The sequence below is a fragment of the Oncorhynchus kisutch genome, linkage group LG20 (assembly GCF_002021735.2).
Source record: "Oncorhynchus kisutch isolate 150728-3 linkage group LG20, Okis_V2, whole genome shotgun sequence".
NCBI lineage: Eukaryota > Metazoa > Chordata > Actinopteri > Salmoniformes > Salmonidae > Oncorhynchus > Oncorhynchus kisutch.
This window is the reverse complement of record NC_034193.2, coordinates 28,748,514-28,772,619: the sequence shown is the minus strand read 5'-3', so window position 1 is coordinate 28,772,619 and position 24,106 is coordinate 28,748,514. Positions and strand designations below refer to the sequence as shown.

General features: G+C 42.1%; 1 protein-coding gene across 3 annotated transcripts in view; it reads right to left on the bottom strand.

The window, feature by feature from the left end:
- LOC109865994 (uncharacterized) overlaps positions 1–24,106 on the bottom strand; it is a 76,207-nt gene that overhangs the window by 5,708 nt on the left and 46,393 nt on the right. For 2 of the 3 annotated variants that reach the window (XM_020454520.2, XM_020454522.2), the window contains exons 10-12: positions 13,722–14,066; positions 13,186–13,464; positions 12,496–12,762 (exon numbers count right to left, since the gene is read on the bottom strand). In XM_020454520.2, the coding sequence (XP_020310109.1) occupies positions 12,496–12,762; positions 13,186–13,464; positions 13,722–14,066 (891 nt within the window). The remainder of the gene's footprint in view (positions 1–12,495; positions 12,763–13,185; positions 13,465–13,721; positions 14,067–24,106) is intronic. The other variant, XM_020454521.2, reaches the window with a different exon arrangement.

Genomic DNA, 24,106 nt, shown 5'->3' with positions numbered 1-24,106 from the left:
ATGGTCAGGGTGACAACTGATCATTTCCAAGGTTTATTTAAGGAAAGGGAAATAGATGTAGAGCAGGGAAATGTGTTTTTAGAACACTTGTCCAGGCGGTTGCCGGAGGCCATTAGAGAAGTGATGGAGGACCAGATTTCACTAGAAGAGGTTGAGAGCGCTCTTAGGAGGATGGGAAAAGGGAAGGTGCCTGGAATGGATGGGCTGCCGGCTGAGTTTTATCTCAAGTTTTGGGGTATACTTGGACCCCAAAACAGTGGGGGTCCCGGGGGGGATCAATGGCTGTTGGTGTGCTGTCACTTTTATATAAGAAGGGGGAAGTAACAGACCTTGGCAACTGGCGGCCGTTGACCATGCTGTGTGTAGATTACAAGCTACTTGCAAAGGTTTTAGCAGACCGGTTGCGCACAGCCCTTCCCTACGTCGTCCATGAGGATCAGACGTGCGGGGTAGAGGGCCGCTCTATTAGATGGAACCTCCAGTTAATCAGGGACTCCATCGCTTGGGTTGAAGATAGAGGACTGCCTTTAATGGTAGCAGCGCTAGATCAGGCGAAAGCCTTTGATCGCGTGAATAGATCCTTTTTATTCAGAGTGTTAGGTCGATTAGGATTTGGGGAGAAGTTCATAGGATGGATTCGTACATTATATGTCGGAGCGGGGTGCCGAGTTAGTGTAAATAGTAACTTGGGTGACATTTTTTACCTCTCGTCTGGGGTCAGGCAGGGGTGCCCACTCTCGGCTCTCCTCTTCGTTCTGTACATGGAGCCTCTGGGGGCTGCCATTAGGGCAGACACAGGGGTGGAAGGCTTGTTGATCCCTGGAAGTGGTGGGCTGCGTGTTAAGATGACGCAGTACGCCGACGACACTTCCTTGCTGCTGTGCAAGGACTCGTGCCTGACAAGGTCCCTTGCCATTTTTGGGTATTCCACCCGAGCGTCGGGAGCAGTTCTGAACCATGCAAAGTCTTCCGTCAAGTTTTTCGGAAGATGGCGCGGTAGAACGGATGTGCCCGGGGGGTTATCTCTCTGTGAGGGGGCCCTGAGGATTCTCAGGGTCCATTTTGAGACCTCCGGCTCAGCGACGCTAAACTGGAACATGCGTATCACAGTGGTACAGAGGAAGCTAGCAATGTGGAAGGCTAGGTATTTGTCTTTTATGGGCAAAGTCCTGGTCCTAAAGGTGGATGTGTTGCCGTCTATTTTGTATTTGGCGTACATCTACCCATTGCCGGCTTGTCTGAGGAGGCCTCTAGTGAGGCTTGTGTTTCAGTTCATGTGGAGTGGCAGGTGCGAGTGGGTCGCCAGGGCACGCATGATCTGTTCCATCGGGGAGGGAGGTAGGGGGGTACCACATTTCCCCCTCAAGCTGGACGCAATTTTTGTTTCTTTCCTGTTAACGGAGCTTGCTCATCCAGTGATACACCCGTCCGGTTACCTCCTGCGGGTGTTCTTCTCGTATCAGGCGAGAAGCGTAATGGTGTGGTCTAACACGGGTCCTCGGGCGGAACAGCTGTCGTGGCACTTTGGCCATGCGGCCAAGTGGCTGCGTGCGCACCCTGAGGTTGAAGTTGCCCGAGTAGGTTTAGATCACAGGCACCTGTACGAGGAGGTCAGAAAGGCAGGGAGTCCGGCGCCTGTAGTGGGCATCTCGGAAGTGGTCTGGGAGGGAGTGCAGGCGCGGGGTCTGGACAACAGGCTCAAGGACCTGAATTGGTTGAGCCTCCATAAGTGCTTGCCGGTACGTTCCATCATGTACCGGTATAGTTTGGTGCAATCCCCCACCTGTCCAAGATCCTCTTGTGGCAGGGAGGAGACTGTGCGCCATGTGTTTTGGGACTGTGCCTTTGCCGGAGTAGTTTGGGCTAGGGCACGGGTGTTGTTAGGTTTGGTAAGGGGGGATTTTGTATTGACGTGGGCCAGGTTAGAGAGAGGTGTAGGGAGAGCGAGAGGGACGGATAGGGACAGGTTTCTGCTCTGGCTTCTCATGAGTCTCTTTAAACGAGGGCTGTGGGAAGCCAGGCAGAACATGGTGAAGACAGGGAGATATTGGGGGGTGGAAGGGATAGTGAGGAGGGTGGAAGGAGATTTGAGGGGGAGGATGAAGAGGGAGGAGAGGAAGTGGGGGCAGCATGCTGCTCGGAAGAGGTGGAAGGGGGGTTTAGGGCTGGGTGTCATTTAGATTTGTAAGGGGATAGATTAGGGACAGGGAGATAGAGAAAGGTAGTTTGTAGGGTGACGGGGAGGGAAAATGCTCCCCTGAGGTTTTGTTTGGTGTTTTTGTTTAGTTAAATTAGTTAAATTAAAATACCATTATTTGAGTATGTATGAAAATTATGAGTTGTAAAGAATGAATGGTATTGAAGATAATACATTATTTTTTATTTACGTTTCTTGTTTTGTATTGTTCGTGTTTATTCGGTTATTAAACATGTATCAAAATGACCACGCTGCATTTTGGTCCGCCTCTCCTTCACCGCAAGAAAACCGTAACACCAGAACCACACACCTACTGACCACAACTAATGAACCACACAACTATGTACCAAAACGACAGACCACAACCACACAACTACTAACCACAAAACTACTGAACCACACAACTTATGCACAACTAAACAACTACTGACCACATAATTACTGACCACTACTGACCACAACACTACTTAACAAAACTACTGATCAAAACTACACAACTACTGACCACAACTAATGAATTTACACAACTACTTACCAAAATTACTGACCACTACTGACCAAAATACTGACCACAACCACACTACGTATGGCCACAACTACTGACCATGTCCATACTGTAGGGCCCAAAGAACCTGCAACACAATCACACAACTACTGACCACACAACTACTGACCCCAACTACTGGTCTGTTATGCACTAGCTCTGGTCCTGTGCATAGTGTGACAGCTAAAATGGCTTTGAAACCCCCCCCCGATTTCAGCTATTATGGGGAAGTATCTACCAAAATAAGTACATTAAGGCATTACCTGAAATGATACAGAGAATATTTCAAATGCTTCCCAGTCTGGACGATCTGGAACGATAAAGACAAGATTTCTAATGCTCACTAGCTTCATCCTCCTTCTCAGGATCGTGCCCCGTCCTCTAAGTAACTCAACTGGCAAGTTTGCCTGTCTGTAAAGTTAAGGGTGGGATGTACGTTGATCCTGCTGCTCTGATTAGATAGAGCAAAGCTATCTCCATTCACTCGCTTCATATTTCACCCGAGCACTTCTCATCACACTTTTCAGTTTTCACACGCAACAACTGTAGTTTAGACTGACCACACCACACAACTACTGAACGATAACTAATGACCACAACCACAAAACTACTGACCACAACTAGCTTGACCTCAACCACACAACTACTGAAGACAACCATTGAACCACACACCTACTTACCACAACCAGACAACTACTGACCACACAACTACTAAACCACATAACTAATGACCACTGGGTGTACTGCTAGTTCTTGGGGAGCAGGCTCGCATGGATATGCAGAGTTGAAGGTAAAGGCAAAATTATGAACCTTGGGACATTCAAAAATTTCCTGGGAAATGAGGAGTCCATTCAAATTGAATATGGCTTTGAAAGTATAAATACCCTTAGACCAATAATCAGATATGTTTTCTTACACACTAAGAATTCTTTATTATGCCATATTGGAGAGTATGAAAGGCATTTAAGATTAGATCTCATATGCTTCTCTGTAGATTTCCACACATTTACTGAGTATGCTATAATGGGTCCAAACAATAATGCAATTTTTTTTAGGAGTCAATCCAGAAAAAAAATTGTAATCTAATTGGTGAAACTATTGACTCTTCCATAGCATGCTAAGGAACAGAAGTCTCTGGGTTTAAGCAGGTCTTCAGGAAATTTATTTGGAATGATAGGTGATACAATTTCTGATTTGGAACTGCAAGTCCACCTGATGCTTTTTTTTCTCTATAGTGTTGCATATTTAATTTGTGGTCTCTTTCTCCCCCAAATTAACTTCTTTATGACAGAGTTTAGAACAATAGTCTATAGGAGGAGGCAGTGGTAACATTAAACTTTTAAAATTGAGGGAGGACATAAATTTTAATAACTGAGATTCTAGAATGCAAAGAAGTGGCCCTAGTGGACCATCTTTTTATGTATTTTTGGATCTTTTGAAAGATTTCTAAATCATTCTTCCTGCAAGTAGTGGAATAGAGGAGGATATGGTAATGCATACATTTGTTTCTTCACTGGGACCATGGGTGGTAGTTGCACGTTTCCCATAGCCGAGTTAAGACGTAGTAGAGCTGATTTAGATCAGTTGGTCTTGTAACCAGACCATGAGCTGAATGCTGTGAAAATAGACATTATTGTCTGGAGGGATTTCTGAGCGTTTGCGATGTAGAGCAGTATGCCATCTGCATACAGAGAAATTGCTTGTTCAGTTTGTTTGATTTTGATATGTGAGGAAGCCGAATTTTGACATAGCATAGGGACATAGCATAGGGGAGGCGGGACAATGTTGTTTACATCCTCATTGTATGATAAATGGTTTAGAATGGATAGTGCCTGTAGATATAATAGAAGGATTCACATACATGGCGCGAATCATATGTATAAATCTAGCCCCAAAACCAAAATATGCAAGCCACTCCAAGAGGTCAAATGCTTTCTTTGCATCTAAAGATAACACAGCATAGGCGTGTTATGGGCTCCATGACAACCCTTAATAAACCCTGTTTGGTAAGGATGTACGATCTTGTTAATAACTTTGTCTAGACGCATGGCTAGAACTTTGGCATCCATCTTCATTTCTGTTCCGATTAAACTGATTGGCCGAAAATTTGCACAATTTGTGAGGTCTTTTCCTTTCTTAGGGATTAGGGATATAATAGCTGTATTGATGTCTCTGTGGAGTTGTCCTTTTTCAATAGCAATGTTAAGCAATTCAAGAATAACTGGTCCTAGGTCATCCCAAAAATGAGAATGAGTTCAGGAGTTATTCCATCAATACCAGGCACTTTATCTTTTTTTCATATTTAAAAGAGCAGCTTTCAGTTGAGATAGTGTCCTCTAATAAATCTTCTTGAGAAAGTTTGGGCAACGTAAGGTTCTCCAGGAACTGCCGAACAAGCAGAAGTATCAAAGCTATGTGAGGAACTGTATAAATCTGAATAATATGCTGTTAAAGTTGTATTTATTGCTGTAGGATAAGATAACAGTCCCTTAGTAGGAGGTCTGATCAGCTGTATTGATGGTCTTGTTAAAGCATGTTTAAGCTGCAGCTACAGTAAGTGGCTAGGCCTACTCCCTTGAAAATAGTATTTTTGTCGCACCCTCTGCATCTACTTGTTTTTTAGATACATGTCTCTCTCTGTTGAATGGTTGTTTTTAAGAGTCTTCCAGCATTTCCCAATGATTTTCAAATTCACTGATCTTCTAAAGTCTTAATTTCTGTAAATTAGAGGGAAGATGTGTAGTGTTTCCTCTTATGAAACCTTGTACAGCTAACCATACCATAGTTGAGTCCTCCACTGAGTGGTAACTTATTTATATATATATATATATTTTTAAAGATCTAAACTTGAAGATGAAATCAGAGTTGTGTAGTAAAGGATTATTAAACCTCCATTTTAGTGCACACATATTCATTGGTAAGATTTTTAATTTACAAAGAATGGGATTATGATCAAATAGAATGGCCAGTAATGTTTTTATAAATTCCATGTTACCTGTAATATCAGTAGATGTTAAAACAGTACAAAACAGTACATCTTCGAGAAAGTCTTAAATCTAGCAGAAAAGCATTGTATAGTCCTTAGTTTTGGGATTATGACATTTCCAACAGTTACTAAAACTAAGATCTTTAAGAAATGGTTTAAGTGCATTGGAAGCAATCACTTGTGATGAGCTATGAGAAGGTCCAGATATATCTAGCTAAGAATCAATAATAGCATTCATGTCAGCTCCAATAATATGCGTATAATCTGAATGGAGAAAATCTTTGTTATAGGAGCATAAATAGATACAAACGCTATTTAAACACATACAGAGTGGAACATATGTTAGTAAATCAGCCCTGTTTATAATTTCCACTTTTTTCAATTGTAAGGGGTAGATTGCGTTTATGTAGAATAAGTGCCCTTTTGTCGTATTTGTTTTGAAGTCAATGGACATCACCCTCTAGAAGATGTGTCTCTTGCAATAGAGCAATGTCAACTTTATTCCTATGTAATACGTCAAGACATTCGCTTATTTGGCTCAGTAGAACCCCTCAGATTACAAGAAATTATCACAAAATTAGCCATGATCCAGCTGTGGTAATGTGAATACCAGTTTGATGGATAAAAGGGGAGAAAAGTAATTTATGACAACTATAAAATGACTATTTGGTTTCCAACTAAAGAACTGTATACCAGATATTCCTGAAAAAAAACTGTAAACATATCCATTGTTGGATAAAATGACAAAACCCTTCAGATTGCCATTCCACCCCAAAACCCTGACAAATGTATCAAAACAGTTGATACAAAGAATCCCTCCCCTCCCTGACAGGTTAGGACACAAAAGTCCTCCCTCTCCACTCAATGTTAAGACCTATGACTGAACGCAGCGGTGTCTATCACTAAACCCCCCCAAATATCCCTGTACGTCTCACTCCATTTCCTAAATATCTTGCAAGAAAGCATTACTTGTCCCAGGTCCCGAGTAGCTGCGATGGGCTCTTTCTAATGTCAACCTTGTGAGATATGGATGGGCTCATTCTCTGTAGGAATTCGATGGGATCGTCAGTCTTGTCTCCTCCTTTTAAAGATATTAATTTTACATTTGAGCGACGTGAAAGGTCCTCCATTTCAGCCATCTTGAACTGCATCTTCTCCAGTTGTGACGAACAGTCGCTGATTTTCCATTTGCTTTCCCTATTTTCAGCTTGCAGATTGTCCACTTTAGCAGACAGGTTGTCAATCACTTTCATCCTTCTCTCAATGTCGATTGTAAGAGCTTCAACAGTCGCTAAAGTCTTGATGTTTTCTGTTGAGTGGTTCCACCGCCTCAGCTAACACCTGTTGTAGCATATCCTTGAGAGAGTTCTGTTGCTTGGCTAATGCCTCAGAAATCACACCAGCTATGAAGGCCTCAGTTTCAGTGCTGAGGGCTGTCTTCTGACGCTTAACTACAGGGGAAGAATTCAGAGTTGCGCCGTTTTTCTTGCCTCCTTGGGTGGTCGGCATTGTTAGTCAGTCGGGTTTGTTTTTTAAGAGTTCCTTATCAAAATAATGTAATAAAATATGGAAAAGAAAGGTATTGGGTTTGAAGCGCTCTAGTGACTGCAACCATAACGCCAGTATACATTTGCTGCTACCCAAGAGAAGTTCCTGGAAATTGAAATTGCTTCAGTTGAAACTGGAACAGCAGCATGGCCAGGTGGACTGGGGACGTCTCTATGGATTAAAATGACAATTTTTTCAGTTTACAACTGGAAAATATTGTTCATACAAATGTTCCTTACAAAATACTTTTAAAAAAATTGTCATTTTAATCCATAGAGACGTGAAGGAGAAGCTCGTCGGATGTTGATCTCTTCTCGGCTGGGTCCTTGCCCCAGGACTACCTGACATGATGACTCCTTGCTGTCCCCAGTCCACCTGGCCATGCTGCTGTTCCAGTTTCAACTGACCTGAGCCCTAGGACCATGCCCCAGGACTACCTGACATGATGACTCCTTGCTGTCCCCAGTCCACCTGGCCATGCTGCTGCTCCAGTTTCAACTTCAACCTGACTGTGCTGCTGCTCCAGTTTCAACTGTTCTGCCTTATTATTATTTGACCATGCTGGTCATTTATGAACATTTGAACATCTTGGCCATGTTCTGTTATAATCTCCACCCGGCACAGCCAGAAGAGGACTGGCCACCCCACATAGCCTGGTTCCTCTCTAGGTTTCTTCCTAGGTATTGGCCTTTCTAGGGAGTTTTTCCTAGCCACCGTGCTTCTACACCTACATTGCTTGCTGTTTGGAGTTTTAGGCTGGGTTTCTGTACAGCACTTTGAGATATCAGCTGATGTACGAAGGGCTATATAAATAAATTTGATTTGATTTGAGTATACAAAACCCTTCAGATTGACATTCCACCCCAAAACCCTGACAAATGTATCAAAACAGTTGATACAAAGAATCCCTCCCCTCCCTGACAGGTTAGGACACAAAAGTCCTCCCAACCTGTCACACCCTGACCATAGTTTACTTTGTATATTTCTATGTTTTGGTTGGTCAGGGTGTGAGCTGAGTGGGCATTCTATGTTTCATGTCTAGTTTGTCTATTTCTATGTCTGGCCTGATATGGTTCTCAATCAGAGGCAGCTGTTAGTCATTGTCTCTGATTGGGAACCATATTTAGGTAGCCTGGGTTTCACTGTGTTTGTGGGTGATTGTTCCTGTCTCTGTGTTTTCACCAGATAGGGCTGTTTCGGTTTTCATTACGTTCTTTGTTTTGTAGTGTTTGTATTGATTTGTGTTTTACGTTTGTTTATTAAACATGGATCACAATCTACATGCCGCATTTTGGTCCGACTCTCCTTCACAACAGGAAGACCGTTACACAACCACACACTTTTTGAGCACAACTACTTACAATAATCACAATACTATTGACCACAACTACGGACTGTCTTGTTTTGCACAAAATAATAAAATGCAGTACTACAGGATATTTCTTAACTCTTTATTAGCTAGCTACAACTGGAATGTTCATGTATCTCCAACCATGATCAACTGACCATGACCTAACCATCTGGGTGATCTTAACCAATCATAGCATAGTATGGCGGTAAAATGCATCCAATTACAATTCAGTATGTTTACACATATGAATATTACACTGACCACAGCTACTGACCACAACCACACAACTTCTGACCACAATTACTGACCACAATCACAACTACTGACATAACTACTAGACACACAACTACTGAACCACACAAATAATGATCACAACCACACAACTACTGACCACAACCACAAAACTGACCACAACCACACAACTACTGACCACAACGACTAAACCACAAATAATGACCACAACCACAAAATTACTGACCACAACTACGAAATTACTGACCACAACTACTGCTCTAGTCTGCACTAGCTCTGGTCCACCTCTGGTCCTGGGCATAGCTAGCTATCTCCGGTTCACTCTAGCTCTGGTCAAGTTCTGGTTTGCACTATGAATTAAAACGACTTAAATGTGCATACATTTGCATATAATACCCACTAAGATTAAATAACCTTAATTAAGTAACCTTTTAATCATTCAAGCTAGAGACACCAAACCAACTTCCACAAGTTCAGGCTGTCCTATCATATCAATCAATCAATCAATATTTTCATCGACCTACTTTTTTAAGTATAATTTCAAAACCATAAATACTTTAAAACAAACTAGCAAGCACACCACATTTTCTTCAGGAAATGTACTTTTCAGTGATGACTGTTATCCTGAAAATGGTATTTATTAGCTAGAACTACAGCTAGATATCAGTAGGTATATAGTGCATTCGGAAAGTATTCAGATCCCTTGACTTTTTCCACATTTTGTTACATTATTCTAAAATGTATTTAAACAATTGTCCACATCAATCTACACACAATATCCCATAATGACAAAGCGAAAAAACAGTTTTTTGCTAATTTATTAAAAATAAAATACCTTATTCAGTGGTAGGCCTAATCACAGACAACGACGAGACAGCCTATAGGGAGGAGGTCAGAGACCTGGCCGGCTGGTGCCAGAATAACAACCTATCCCTCAACGTAACCAAGACTAAGGAGATGATTGTGGACTACAGGAAAAGGAGGACCGAGCACGCCCCCATTCTCATCGACGGGGCTGTAGTGGAACAGGTTGAGAGCTTCAAGTTCCTTGGTGTCCACATCATCAACAAACTAGAATGGTCCAAACACACCAAGAAAGCCTATTCCCTCTCAGGAAACTAAAAAGATTTGGCATGGGTCCTGAGATCCTCAAAAGGTTCTACAGCTGCAACATCGAGAGCATCACTGGTTGCATCACTGCCTGGTACGGCAATTGCTCGGCCTCTGACCACAAGGCACTACATAGGGTAATGCATACGGCCCAGTACATCACTGGGGCTAAGCTGCCTGCCATCCAGGACCTCTACACCAGGCGGTGTCAGAGGAAGGCTCTAAAAATTGTCAAAGACCCCGGCCACCCCAGTCATAGACTGTTCTCTCTACACCGCATGGCAAGCGGTACTGGAGTGCCAAGTCTAGGACAAAAAGGCTTCTCAACAGTTTTTACCACCAAGCCATAGACTCCTGAACAGGTAATCAAATGGCTTAATGGACTATTTGCATTGTGTGCCCCCAACCCCTCTTTTACGCTGCTGCTACTCTCTGTTTATTATATATGCATAGTCACTTTAACTATACATTCATGTACATATGTACATACTACCTCAATTGGCCCGACCAACCAGTGCTCCTGCACATTGGCTAACCGGGCTATCTTCATTGTGTCCCGCCACCCGCCAACCCCTCTTAACGCTACTGATACTCTCTGTTCATCATATATGCATAGACACTTTAACCATATCTACATGTACATACTACCTCAATCAGCCTGACTAACCGGTGTCTGTATGTAGCCTCGCTACTTTTATAGCTTCGCTACTGTATATAGCCTCGCTACTGTTTTTCACTGTCTTTCTACTGTTGTTTTTATTTCTTTACTTACTTATTGTTCACCTAATACCTTTTTTGCACTATTGGTTAGAGCCTGTAAGTAAGCATCTCACTGTAAGGTCTACACCTGTTGTATTCGACGCACGTGACAAATACACTTTGATTTGATGTGATTCAGATCCTTTGCTATGAGTCTCAAAATTGAGCTCAGGTGCAGCATGTTTCCATTGATCATCCTTGATGTTTCTACAAATTGCTTGGTGTCCACCTGTGGTAAATTTAATTGATTGGACATGATTTGGAAAGGCACACACCTACAACTGTCTATATAAGGTCCCACAGTTTGCATGTCAGAGCAAAAACCAAGCCATGATGTCAAAGGAACTGTCCGTAGAGCTCTGAGACAGGATTGTGTCGATGCACAGATCTGGGGAAGGGTATCTTGAAGTATTGAAGGTCCCCATGAACACAGTGGCCTCCATCATTCTGAAATTGAAGAAGTTGGGAACCACCAAGACTCTTCCTAGAGCTGGCTGCCAGGCCAAACAGAGCAATCAGGGGAGAAGGGTCTTGGTCAGGGGGGTGATCAAGAACCCGATGGTCACTCTGACAGAGCTCCAGAAGGTTCAACTTCCAACAGGACAACGACCCTAAGCACAGTCAAGACAACGCAGGAGTGGCTTCGGGACACGTCTCTGAATGTCATTGAGTGGCCCAGCCAGAGCCAGGACTTGAATCCTATCTTACATCTCTAGAGAGAACTGAAAATCGCTGTGCTGTGACGCTCTCCATCCAACCGGACAGAGCTTGAGAGGATCTGCAGGAAAGACTGGGAGAAACTCCCCAAATACAGTCTTGCCACCTTGTAGCGTCATATCCAAGAAGACTCAAGGCTGTAATAACTGCCAAAGGTGCTTCAACAAACTACTGAGTAAAGGGTTTAAATCACATTGTGTAAATGTGATATTTCAGTTTTTGGTTTAATGATTTTGCTTTGTCATTATGGGGTATTGTGTGTAGATTGATGACGAGAAAACCAACAAGGCTGTAATGTAACAAAATGTGGAAAAAGTCAAGGGGTCTGAATTCTTTCCGAATGCAATGTACAAACCTATTCTATATAGTTCTTCAACTACCACAAAAATACTTTTAAAGAGCTGCCATCACTAGATGCACCATCATATTTCTTTCCACAAATAGCGTAACACTCTATTTTCATTACATCATCATTCAACTAAAATCTCATTTACACTAAACATTTCAAAAAAGTAAATTGCGCATCTATTTATCTGAAACCCACAGCATGAATGATTGAGTTGCTTTGCTTTCCTAGAGTGTTGTCCACATGATCCTGCCTTTTATTCCCATCTTCTGACAGAAGATCGCTTTGTTCTGTATCTTTCTTGTATCAGTTTTCACACGCATCAACTGTAGTTTAGCCATTTTTGCAATCTAACTGCCACACAATCGAAAGAAATAAAGGTTGAAAAAGTAGTCTATCAAAAATAATTAGACTAAATATTTTACTTTGTCTATATGTCTGATTTGCTTTAAATAGTAAAGTAAAACTTTTTAAATTTCTTCCATAACCACAAAAATACTTGTAAAGAGCTAAAGCAAGACCAACAACTTTACTTTTAAAGTTACCATCTAGTTCATATATGCTGTTACTTTGACAGCATATAGCAATGTTATAGTATAAGTTTCATTGGATAGGCCTGTATGTGATATGGTATAGAAATATTACATTTGAATGATTTTATAGGATAAGCAGTGTAATACAGTACCTTTCCATGTTCGGTGCACAGGTAGCTTAAGGGCCGGGTGGGTGATCTCCACGCTCACTCTCAGTCGTGCTCTCTCCTCCCCTCTGGGCCCCTTTCTCACGTTCACCCTGTTTATGTGCAACGTTTCCACTCCTTCTTCCTCTTCCCTACTCTCTTCCTCCACCTCCATCTGCGTCACCTTCCTTTCCACGTTGTTGTTCTCTCCGTCTCTTTCGTCAATGTACTCTATTCCTTCCGTTTCGGGGTCAGCGACTGCTGCTTTTGTTTCTACAGACATTAATAGATATAAAGAGATATTTAGTCACTTTACTGGATAAAATGTGAATGCATGTGAATGCATGTACAAGTACTGCATAGGATTTGTATTACTAATGAATATGCTTATGAAATGTTGCACACTTCCAGCTAATGTTTAAACTTAAATCATAGGCGCAATGAGTTTGCATAAGCACACATAACATTGACTTAATTAGCCACAATAGCATTAGCTTGGGTCGAAACAGGGAGATGTTCAATAAGGCAAATCATTGCAAATAGTTTTGAAACTGAAAACTAAATGAGTGTTTCTTATTAGACAAATGCTTGTAGTCCCTCCCTTTTCAGTCCGTTTTCTTCCATTTGATGCTTAATGAACACAATCCAGTTCTAACATGGACAGGTACTATTTCACTAGTGTTATTAAAAACCCACTAAGTGTGTGTCCGTTTTTCCGACTGTCCATCTGACCATTTCCGTCTGTCTGACTGAGCCAGCAAGTGGATCTCTCCAAAGCGCACACGCTCCTAAACTCTCTCTGTCCGTCCACTCCTTTCCCGCCTGTCTCGTTGGACACCAGGGGTATGAGGGTGGTGCCCCCTGCTGCCCAGAGCACTTTAGCTTTTGGGTGGCCTCCCGTCAATAGGAGATTGAAAACCCCAACACCCTCGCTGGTCCAATGGACAGTAAGAGAGGAGGGGATGGAGGGAGCAGCTGGGAAAAAGAGAGAGAGAAAGAGGGAGGATTAAAGGTCAAAGTATTTGAAAATGTATAGTAGATAGAATTCCTTGGATATAACATACAGTATACTTAAAAAATATATATATAGACTGTTTGATAGGTTATATAAGAAAGTGCATATGACCAGTTATAGTCTTAAAACAGTTGGTGTAATGCTAAACAACATTTAAATGAAGTCTATACTAACAATGTTCACATTACATGAATGTAGACTAAAGAGAGACAGGTACCGATAAGAATATTTCTCCACTGTCTCTCGATGGGCTCCTCCAGCGAACAGTGCTCCACTCGGCACACCACCCCTCCTGTGCTCTCCTTCTCTTCATTTGTTCCCCTCTTCCTCAGAGTGGCGTTGGCACGGTAGGTACTGGGACCGCTCAGCAGGGGCCCCCAGACTTCTCCTCCTTCTATCACCTCTTCCTCTCGGTCATCCACCTCTCCTTCTCTCAGATGGAGCCAGGTGACTGAGATGCCTGGAGGGTAGAACCCAGTCATGTCACAGCCCAATGTCAAATGTTGACCAGGGAAGGAGGCAGAGGTGATGATCTCGGACACATTGGGCCTCTTTATGAAACCTGCAAGGAACAAGATGTAATTGAAGATGAGTGGACCAATGTTCAAAAAATTCTACACTGAGCAAATTTCAGGTCTGTTGAGCGCAAAATTGAACGTTCTGTGCAACTTCCAGCCACGTTTACTGTGACCACTGAGTCTGTACCCGCTTTAAATTAGATTTAACAGCCATGTAGGCTACTGTGGCTATTTGATCATAATGTACGTCTAACCAGTGTGGCCTACCATCAAAAACAATGGAATAAATGCTTCCCATAACATTTTAACATGGAAATAGCTGTTCTATCATTCAGCCTACAGTAGCAGCCAATGTGTGGTGTTCAATTTAAGCCGACATTCAATGAAACTTTAGAAAAAAACATGCAGGGGGTTGACATTAACCTGTTTATCCACTTGTCCTTCAGACAAGGAGGCGACTGAAAATGTTGTGATGTTTTTTGGAAGAAACCACTTTACCAAATAAAATGCATTATTATTCTGATACCATTACTACAGAGAATCAGACAAATGATGCTACCCTCTGCCTATTGGCTACTTAGCTTATTCAAGACCGCCTCAAAATACAACAGTACCCCATTAAGACAAAGCTTTTCAAAGATGTCTAGAAATGTATTTGTTTTGTGCTCTTGCAGGAAGCAATCACTCCCCTCACTGCTGACTACAAATGATCTGGTTCACCAACTACTTCTCAGATAGAGTTCAGTATGTCAAATCGGAGGGCCTGTTGTCCGGACCTCTGGCAGTCTCTATGGGGGTGCCACAGGGTTCTATTCTCGGGCCGACTCTTCTCTTTGTATACATCAATGTTGTCGCTCTTACTGCTGGTGAGTCTCTGATCCACTTCTACGCAGACAACACCATTCTGTATACTTCTGGCCCTTCAATGGACACTGTTAACTAACCTCCAGACGAGCTTCAATGCCATACAACTCTCCTTCCGTGGCCTCCAACGGCTCTTAAATGCAAGTAAAACTAAATGCATGCTCTTCAACTGATCCTTGCCCACACCTGCATGCCCGTCCAGCATCACTTCTCTGGACGGTTCTGACTTAGAATATGTGGACAACTACAAATACCTAGGTGTCTGGTTAGACTGTAAACTCTCCTTCCAGACTCACATTAAGAATCTCCAATACAAAATTAAATCTAGAATCGGCTTCCTATTTCGCAACAACGCATCTTTCACTCATGCTGCCAAACATACCCTTGTAAAACTGACCATCCTACCGATCCTTGACTTCGGTGATGTCATTTGCAAAATAGCCTCCAACACTCTACTCAACAAACTGGATGCAGTCTCTCACAGTGCCATCCGTTTTGTCACCAAAGCATGATATACTACCCACCACTGCAACCTGTATGCTCTCGTTGGCTGGCCCTTGATTCATACTCGTCGCCAAACCCACTGGCTCCAGGTCATCTACAAGTCTTTGCTAGGTAAAGCCCCGCCTTATCTCAGCTCACTGGTCACCATAGCAGCACCCAGCCGTAGCACACGCTCCAGTAGGTATTTCTCACTGGTGACCCCCAAAGCCAATCCCTCCTTTGGCCGCCATTCCTTCCAGTTATCTGCTGCCAATGACTAGAACGAACTGCAAAACTCCCTGAAGCTGGAGACTCATACCTCCCTCACTAGCTTTATCCTCTTTGGGCCATGGGGCACTATTTTCACGTCCGGATAAAAAGCGTGCCCAAAGTAAACTGCCTGTTACTCAGGCCCAGAAGCTAGGATATGCATATAATTGGTAGATTTGGATAGAAAACAGTCTAACGTTTCTAAAACTGTTAAAAAAAAATAAAAAAATAAAAAAATCCTACCACTGATTTCAATGGCTGGCAGTATTATTATAAGGCGAAATCCTCCCCGATTGCACTTTCTAGGGCTTCCACTAGATGTCAAGTCTTTAGAAAGCTCTGGCTGTTTAAAAAAAAATAGGTAGAGGTTGTAGTTTTTGTAAGTGGCTCCCATTTTGGCTTGTAGTGTTCCATGCGCATGGACGAGTGCGAGTTCTTTTTGTTTATCTCCGGTAAAGACAATAACGATTCTCCACCTTAAATTTGATCATTTATTTACGTATAAGGGTACCTAAGGTTTGATTATAAACGTTGTTTGACTTGTTTGGAAAAGATTATTAGTAACGTTTGGGATTCATTTTGTATGCATTTTCATGGAGGGAAACCAGTGGATTATTGACTAAGCCAGCTAAACTCTGTTTTTATGGATATAAAGAAGGACTTTATCGAACAAAATGACCATTTGTAATGTAACTGGGACCTTTTGGAGTGCCAACAGAAGATCTTCAAAGGTAAGGCATATTTTACATCGCTATTTCTGACTTTCGTGTCACAACTGCCTGGTTCAAAAAATATTTTCATGCATTTGTATGCGGGGCGCTGTCCTCAGGTAATCGCATGGTATGCTTTCGCCGTAAAACCTTTTTGAAATCTGACACCGCGGCTGGATTAACAAGAAGTTAAGCTTTATTTTTATGTAATGCATGTGTATTTTCATGAATGTTAAATATTTAAAATTCTGTATTTTGAATTTGGCGCCCTGCAATTTCACCGGATGTTGTCAAGGTGTGCCACTAGCGGCACGCCTAGCCCAAAGAGATTTTAAGCATCAGCTGTCAGATCACTGCAGCTGTACATAGCACATCTGTAAATAGCCCGTCCAACTACCTCATCCCCATACTGTATTTATTTATTTATCTTGCTCCTTTGCACCCCAGTATCTCTACTTGCACATTCATCTTCTGCACATCTACCATTCCAGTGTTTAATTGCTATATGGTAATTACTTTGCCACCATGGCCTATTTATTGCCTTACCTCATTTGCTCACACTGTATATAGTCTATTTTTTTCTACTGTATTATTGACTGTATGTTTGTTTATTCCATGTGTAACTGTGTTATTGTATGTGTAAAAAATGCTTGGCCAGGTTGAAGTTGTAAATGAGAACTTGTTCTCAACTAGCCTACCTGGTTAAATAAAGGTGAAATATTATTTTTTATTTTTTAAATGGATTTAATAAAAGGTATCACTAGTCACTTTAAATAACGACACTTTAATAATGTCTACATATCCTACATTACTAATATCATATGATTATACTGTATTCTATACCATCTACTGCATCTTGCCTATGCCGCACGGCCATCGCTCATCCATATATTTACATATTCTTATTCATCCCTTTATATTTGTGTGTATAAGGTAGTCGTTGTGAATTTGTTAGATTACTTGTTAGATATTACTGCACTGTCGTAACTAGAAGCACAAGCCTTTTGCTACACTCGCATTAACATCTGTGTATATGTGACCAATAAAATTAGATTTGATTTGACAAAGAAGGCCTCTCCAATAGTAGTACCAAAACATTGAAAGACGGTTTTCTCAAAAGTGAGTTTACAAGTTGATCAACTTTCAAAGCAGAATTACTTTCCCATTGTTTCCTCAAATGCAGTGTATGATATATAATTTTGTAGCTCTGGGTCTCTACTTTTATCCAATGTAAAAAACAGAAATTCAAATGTTGCTACATAAGACCGAATCCAGGTGGTGAGTCACATATGGAAATGGTCTATTTGTATATAGGCCTACTGCAGCTTTGATTGTTAATGCCACACCGGTCTGTGTAAACTAGTCTGGGCTGAGAAGTGTGTGTCAATGCAATAGAATCCTACTCCGATGCGTTCTGCAGACAACAAAATCTCTTGTGTAGTTTGTTTTGTTATGTTGCATTGAAAGTGGCTAAAATTGTCACAGTAAAGGGAAACGTTGATAGTGTTAATAACAGGAAACACTCTAGAACAGTGTTCACCAACCTTTTCTGAGTCAAGATCACTTTGAGTCAAAATGCAAACCAAGATCTACCACTCAGATTTCTTTTTCACATGACTCAAAAATGTAAGCCGATGCAACAATTATCCAACTTTCAGGGAGAGGGAGAGAGAGAAACACAGCTGCATGTGAGCTCTCACATTTTTCAACATGTTTTTTACAAAAAGATAGATTTGGAGTTAGATCAACTTTGGTTTTTGGTAGGGACATATACAGGACACTACCCTCCACAGCATAACCTTCACTCCAGATCAAACCTTCAAACCTCTACAACCTAATTTTGGACAAAAGGACCTGGAAGGATTAATACTACCAAGCTACCATCCAACCTGGAACTGAGACAGACCAGATACAACTTCAATTAGCACTGACGTGTGAACTGAGAGGGCCTTTGAGCCCAACAAATGGCAGGCTACCCCACCCAAATCTAAAGGTCTTGAAGCCCCCTCCTGCCATTCAGAGACCATCTACTGGCATTTTCTACAAGAAATCTGCCTCCAGAAAAAAGCTTCTCCCAAGTGGGTGTGACACATACTCCCGTTGCCTGCTGCACTGCTGCTTGGATTCCACCTGGCGATCTGTTCTCCGTCTGCCCTGGTTGTCTCCCCCCGTCTGGTACAGGTACCCCCACCACACTCCCCCCTCTCTCCCGAGATTTCGCTCGCCTCCAGCACACAGGCACTGTTGGGGCGAGTGACTCTGAACTTACAATGGCTAGCCCCAAGTCGTTATATATTTTTTCTTGTGTATTTTGCTATTTGCCTCATGACTCCTGCATGCTTTGTTGACTATGAACTTTCTTGTTTACCCAACCGTGGGACAGACTGTTTGTTCTCACACTTGGTACTCTGACTCTCTATTGGTTACATGGACTCTTGGCCTCCCATCCTATTCGAACCACCTCTCGCCGGCTTTGCATTCATGTTACCTGATGAAATTGCTGTATAATATGATCTTGTTTCCATCTAATGCACATTCAAACGTCATAAATCAGCACTGCAGAGCTCTCCCTGTCCTCTGCTGTGCATTGATTGTATTAGTGTTGATGATATCTGGAAATGTGCATTTACACCCTGGCCCATTTACTGTTACTAGCCCCAATGTTGACTTTTTGCTCTCGTAAAAGCCTGCTTAAAACTAAAGCAGTGAGACTCCCTAAAACTTTTTCAGATTATTACCAATCCCACAAGGTATGACTCTAAACACCCAGACAAGGCTACTCTCCTCGATGTTATCAATACTGATAGGTATTAGATAGGTATTAGTCTAGTGTTTTCTGTAATGACCTTAGTGATCACTATTTTACAGCCTGTGTTCATAATGGCTGCTCAGTGAAACGTCATGTCCTGATTTGTCATAGATGCTTTCTAAACAACTTTAATGAGCAAGCCATCCTTCATGACCTGGCCTCTTTAAATTGGTATAGAATCAGCTGGATCCCATCTGTCGAAGAGGCTTGGACCTTTAAAAAAAATATGTTCACTGATATTGTTAACAAACACATCCCCATAAAGAAAATGAGAATTAAAAACAGGTTCAGCCCCTGGTTCGACGGTGATCTTGCAGAGTTACTCCACCTTAAGAATTTCATTTGGCGAAAGGCTCGGCACACGCATACTCAGGCTGACTGGCTCTCTTTCAGGCAAATGAGAAATACGTGCACTCAGGCTATCTGGAAGGCCAAAGTTAGTTACTTTAAGGAGCAGTTCTCTCTCTGTGGGTCTAACCCCAAGAAGTTCTGGAAAATGGTTAAAGACCTGGAGAATAAACCTTCCTCCTCAAAGCTGCCCATATCCCTTAAAGTTGATGATGTGGTTGTTACTGACAAGAAGCACATGGCTGAGCTTTTAAATCACCACTTCATTAAGTCAGGATTCCTATTTGACTCAGCCATGCCTCCTTGCCCATCCAACATTTCCTCATCTCCCTCCCTTTCTAATGCGACTAGCCCTGATGCTCCTCCCTCTGTCACACTACAAAGTTTCTCCATGCAGGCAGTCACTGAGTCCGAGGTGCTAAAGGAGCTCCTTAAACTTGACCCCCAAAAAACTTCTGGGTCAGATGGTTTAGACCCTTTCTGCTGCGCCTATATTCGCCAAGCCTGTCTCTTTTCTCTGGGGAAGTTCCCATTGCTTGGAAGGCAGCCACGGTTCGTCTTTTATTATAAGGGGGAGATCAAGCTGATCCTAGCTGTTATAGGCCTATTTTGCCATGTTCATCAAAAGTGTTCGAAAAGCTTGTCAATAATCAACTGACTGGCTTTCTTGATGTCTATAGTATTCTCTCTGGTATGCAATCTGGTGTCCGCTCCGTGTCACTGCAACCTTAAAATGTCCTCAATGAGGTCACCATTGCCCTGGATTCTAAGCAATGTGGTGTAATTTTAATTTACTTGGCCAAAGCTTTTGATACGGTAGACCAGTGGTTCCCAAACATTTTATAGTCCCGTACCCCTTCAAACATTCAACCAGGGTAAGCACACCGTCAAATGTTGTTTTTTTGCCTTCATTGTAAGCCTGCCACACACACACTATACGACACAGTTATTAAACATAAGAATGAGTGTGAGTTTGTCACAACCTGTCTGTCATTTTTATCATAGGTACACTTTAACTGTGAGAGACGGAATCTAAAACAAAAATCCAGAAAATCACATTGTATGATTTTTAAGTAATTAATTTGCATTTTATTGAATTTTGTCCCGCACATTGAATATACAGCTGAAGTTGGACTTTTACATACACCTTAGCCAAATACATTTCTACAATTCCTGACATTTAATCCTAGTAAAAATTCCCCGTCTTTGGTCAGTTGTTTACTCCATGTGTAACTCTTTGTTGTATGCTCACACTGCTATGCTTTATCTTGGCCAGGTCGCAGTTGCAAATGAGAACTTGTTCTCAACTAGCCTACCTGGTTAAATAAAGGTGAAATAAATAAAATAAAAAAGTTAGGATCACCACTTTATTTTAAGAATGTGAAATGACAGAATAATAGTAGGAGGGAATTATTTATTTCAGCATTTATTTCTTTCACCACATTCCCAGTGGGTCAGAAGTTTACATACACTCAATTAGTATTTGGTAGCATTGCCTTTAAATGATTTAACTTGAGTCAAATGTTTTGGGTAGCCTTCCACAAGCTTCCCACAATAAGTTGGGTGAATTTTGGCCCATTCCTCCTGACAAAGCTGTAACTGAGTCAGGATTGTAGGTCTGTTCTATAGGATTGAGGTCAGGGCTTTGTGATGGCCACTCCAATACCTTGACTTTGTTGTCCTTAAGCCATTTTGCCACAACTTTGGAAGTATGCTTGGGGTCATTGTCCATATGGAAGTTTAAACTTTAAGTTTTAACTTCCTGATTGATGTCTTGGCATGTTGCTTCAATATATCCACATAATGTTCCTTACCTCTTGATGCCATCTATTTTGTGAAGTGCACCAGGCCCTCCTGCAGAAAAGCACCCACACAACATAATGCTGCCACGCCCGTGCTTCACGGTTGGGATGGTGTTCTTCGGCTTGCAAGTAACCCCCTTTTTCCTCCAAACATAACGATGGTAATTATGACCAAACAGTTCTATATTTGTTTCATCAGACCAGAGGACATTTCTCCAAAAAGTACGATCTTTGTCCCCATGTGCAGTTGCAAACTGTAGTCTGGCTTTTTTATGGTAGTTTTGAAGCAGTGGCTTCTTCCTTGCTGAGTGGCCTTTTAGATTAATGTTGATATAGGACTTGTTTTACTGTGGATATGTATACTTTTGTACCTGTTTTCTCCAGCATCTTCACAAGGTCCTTTGCTGTTGTTCTGGCATTGATTTGTACTTTTCGCATGAAAGTATGTTCATCTCTATGAGACAGAACGCGTCTCTTTCCTAAGCGGTATTTTTTAAAATATTTTTTTTAAACCTTTATTTAACTAGGCAAGTCAGTTAAGAACAAATTCTTATTTTCAATGACGGCCTAGGAACAGCGGGTTAACTGCCTGTTCAGGGGCAGAACGACAGATTTGTACCTTGTCAGCTCGGATTTGAACTTGCAACCTTCTGGTTACGAGTCCAACGCTCTAACCACTAGGCTACCCTGCCGCCCCTGACGGCCTGCGTGGTCCCATTGTGTTTATACTTGCATACTATTGTTTGTATAGATGAACGTGGTACCTTCAGGCATTTGGAAATTGCTCCCAAGGATGAACCAGACTTGTGGAGGTCTACAATTTTTTGGTGGTCTTGGCTGATTTCTTTAGATTTTCCCATGATGTCAAGCAAAGAGGCACTGAGTTTGAAGGTAGGCCTTGAAATACATCCACAGGTACACCTCCAGTTGGCTCAAATTATGTATTTGACATTGTGTTTTTATTTAGCTGAACATTAGGTGGTTTAATTTCATTTTTGGCAGTGAAACGAGGCTACTCAGGCGAGAAAGAAACCTCACCCAAATGTATAGCCCCATTGGAAAATATAGTATATTTTTATTCGGCGTACCCCGATGGCATTCCCCGGTTTGGGAATACCTGCGGTAGACCATTCCATTCTTTTGGGCCGGCTAAGGAGTATTGGTGTCTCTGAGGGGTCTTTGAGAAAGGTAGTTACCAAACCAGGCCAAAGAGTGCAGTGTATAATGTCAGAACATCTGCTGTCTCAGCCACTGCCTGTCACCAAGGGTGTACCCCAAGGCTCGATCCTAGGCCCCACGCTCTTCTCAATTTACATCAACAACATAGCTCAGCCAGTAGGAAGCTCTCTCACATCCATTTATATGCAGATGATACAGTCTTATACTCAGCTGGCCCTCCCTGTATTTTGTGTTAAACGCTCCACAACAAAGCTTTCTTAGTGTCCAACAAGCTTTCTCTGCCCTCAATTAATTAACCTTGTTCTGAACACATCCAAAACAAAGGTCATGTGGTTTGGTTATAAGAATTCCCCTCTCCCCACAGGTGTGATTACTGCCTCTGAGGGTTTAGAGCTTGAGGTAGCCACCTCATACAAGTACTTGGGAGTATGGCTAGATGGTACGCTGTCCTTCTCTCTGCACATATCAAAGCAGCAGGCTAAAGTTAAATCTAGACTTGGTTTCCTCTATCGTAATCGCTCCTCTTTCACCCTAGTTGCCAAACAAATCCTGATTCAGATGACCATCCTACCCATGCTAGATTACGGAGTTGTAATTTATAGATCGGCAGGTAAGGGTGCTCTCGAACGGCTAGATGTTCTTTACCATTCGGCCATAAGATTTGCCACCAATGCTCCTTATAGGACACATCACTGCACTCCATACTCTTCTGTAAACTGGTCATCCCTGTATACCCGTCACAAGACCCACTGGTTGATGCTTATTTACAAAACCCTCTCACTCCCCACTATCTGACATATCTACTGCAGCCCTCATCCTCCACATACAAAACCCGTTCTGCCAGTCACATTCTGTTAAAGGTTCCCAAAGCACACATATCCCTGGGTTGCTCATCTTTTCAGTTCGCTGCAACTAGCGACTGGAACGAGCTACAACAAACACTCAGATTTGACAGTTTTATCTCTTCATTCAGACTCAATCATGGACATTGTTACTGACAGATGTGGCTGCTTTGCATGATGTATTGTTGTCTCTACCTTCTTGCCCTTTGTGCTGTTGTCTGTGCCCAATAATGTTTGTACCATGATTTGTGCTGCTAACATGTTATAGTGTTGCCATGTTGTGTTGCTACCATGTTGTTTTGCTACCATGCTGTGTTGTCATGTGTTGCTGCCATGCTATATTGTCGTCTTAGGTCTCCATGTAGTTTTGTGTTGTCTCTTGTCGTGATGTGTGTTTTGTCCTATATTTTGATTTTATTATTATTATATATTTTTTTAAATCCCAGCCCCCGTCCCTTCAGGAGGCCATTTGCCTTTTGTTAGGCCGTCATTGTAAATAACTGACTTACCTAGTTAAATAAAAGGTCAAATAAAAAAGCACCTTTGGCAGCGATTAGAGCCTCGAGTCTTCTTGGGTATGATTCTACAAGCTTAGCACACCTGTATTTGGGGAGTTTCTCCCATTCTTCTCCGCAGATTCTCTCAAGCTCTGTCAGGTTGGTTGGGGAGTGTCTGTGCACAGCTATTTTCAGGTCTCTCCAGAGATGTTCAATCGTGTTCAAGGACATTCAGAGATTTGTCCCGAAGACACTTCTGTGTTTTCTTGGCTGTGTGCTT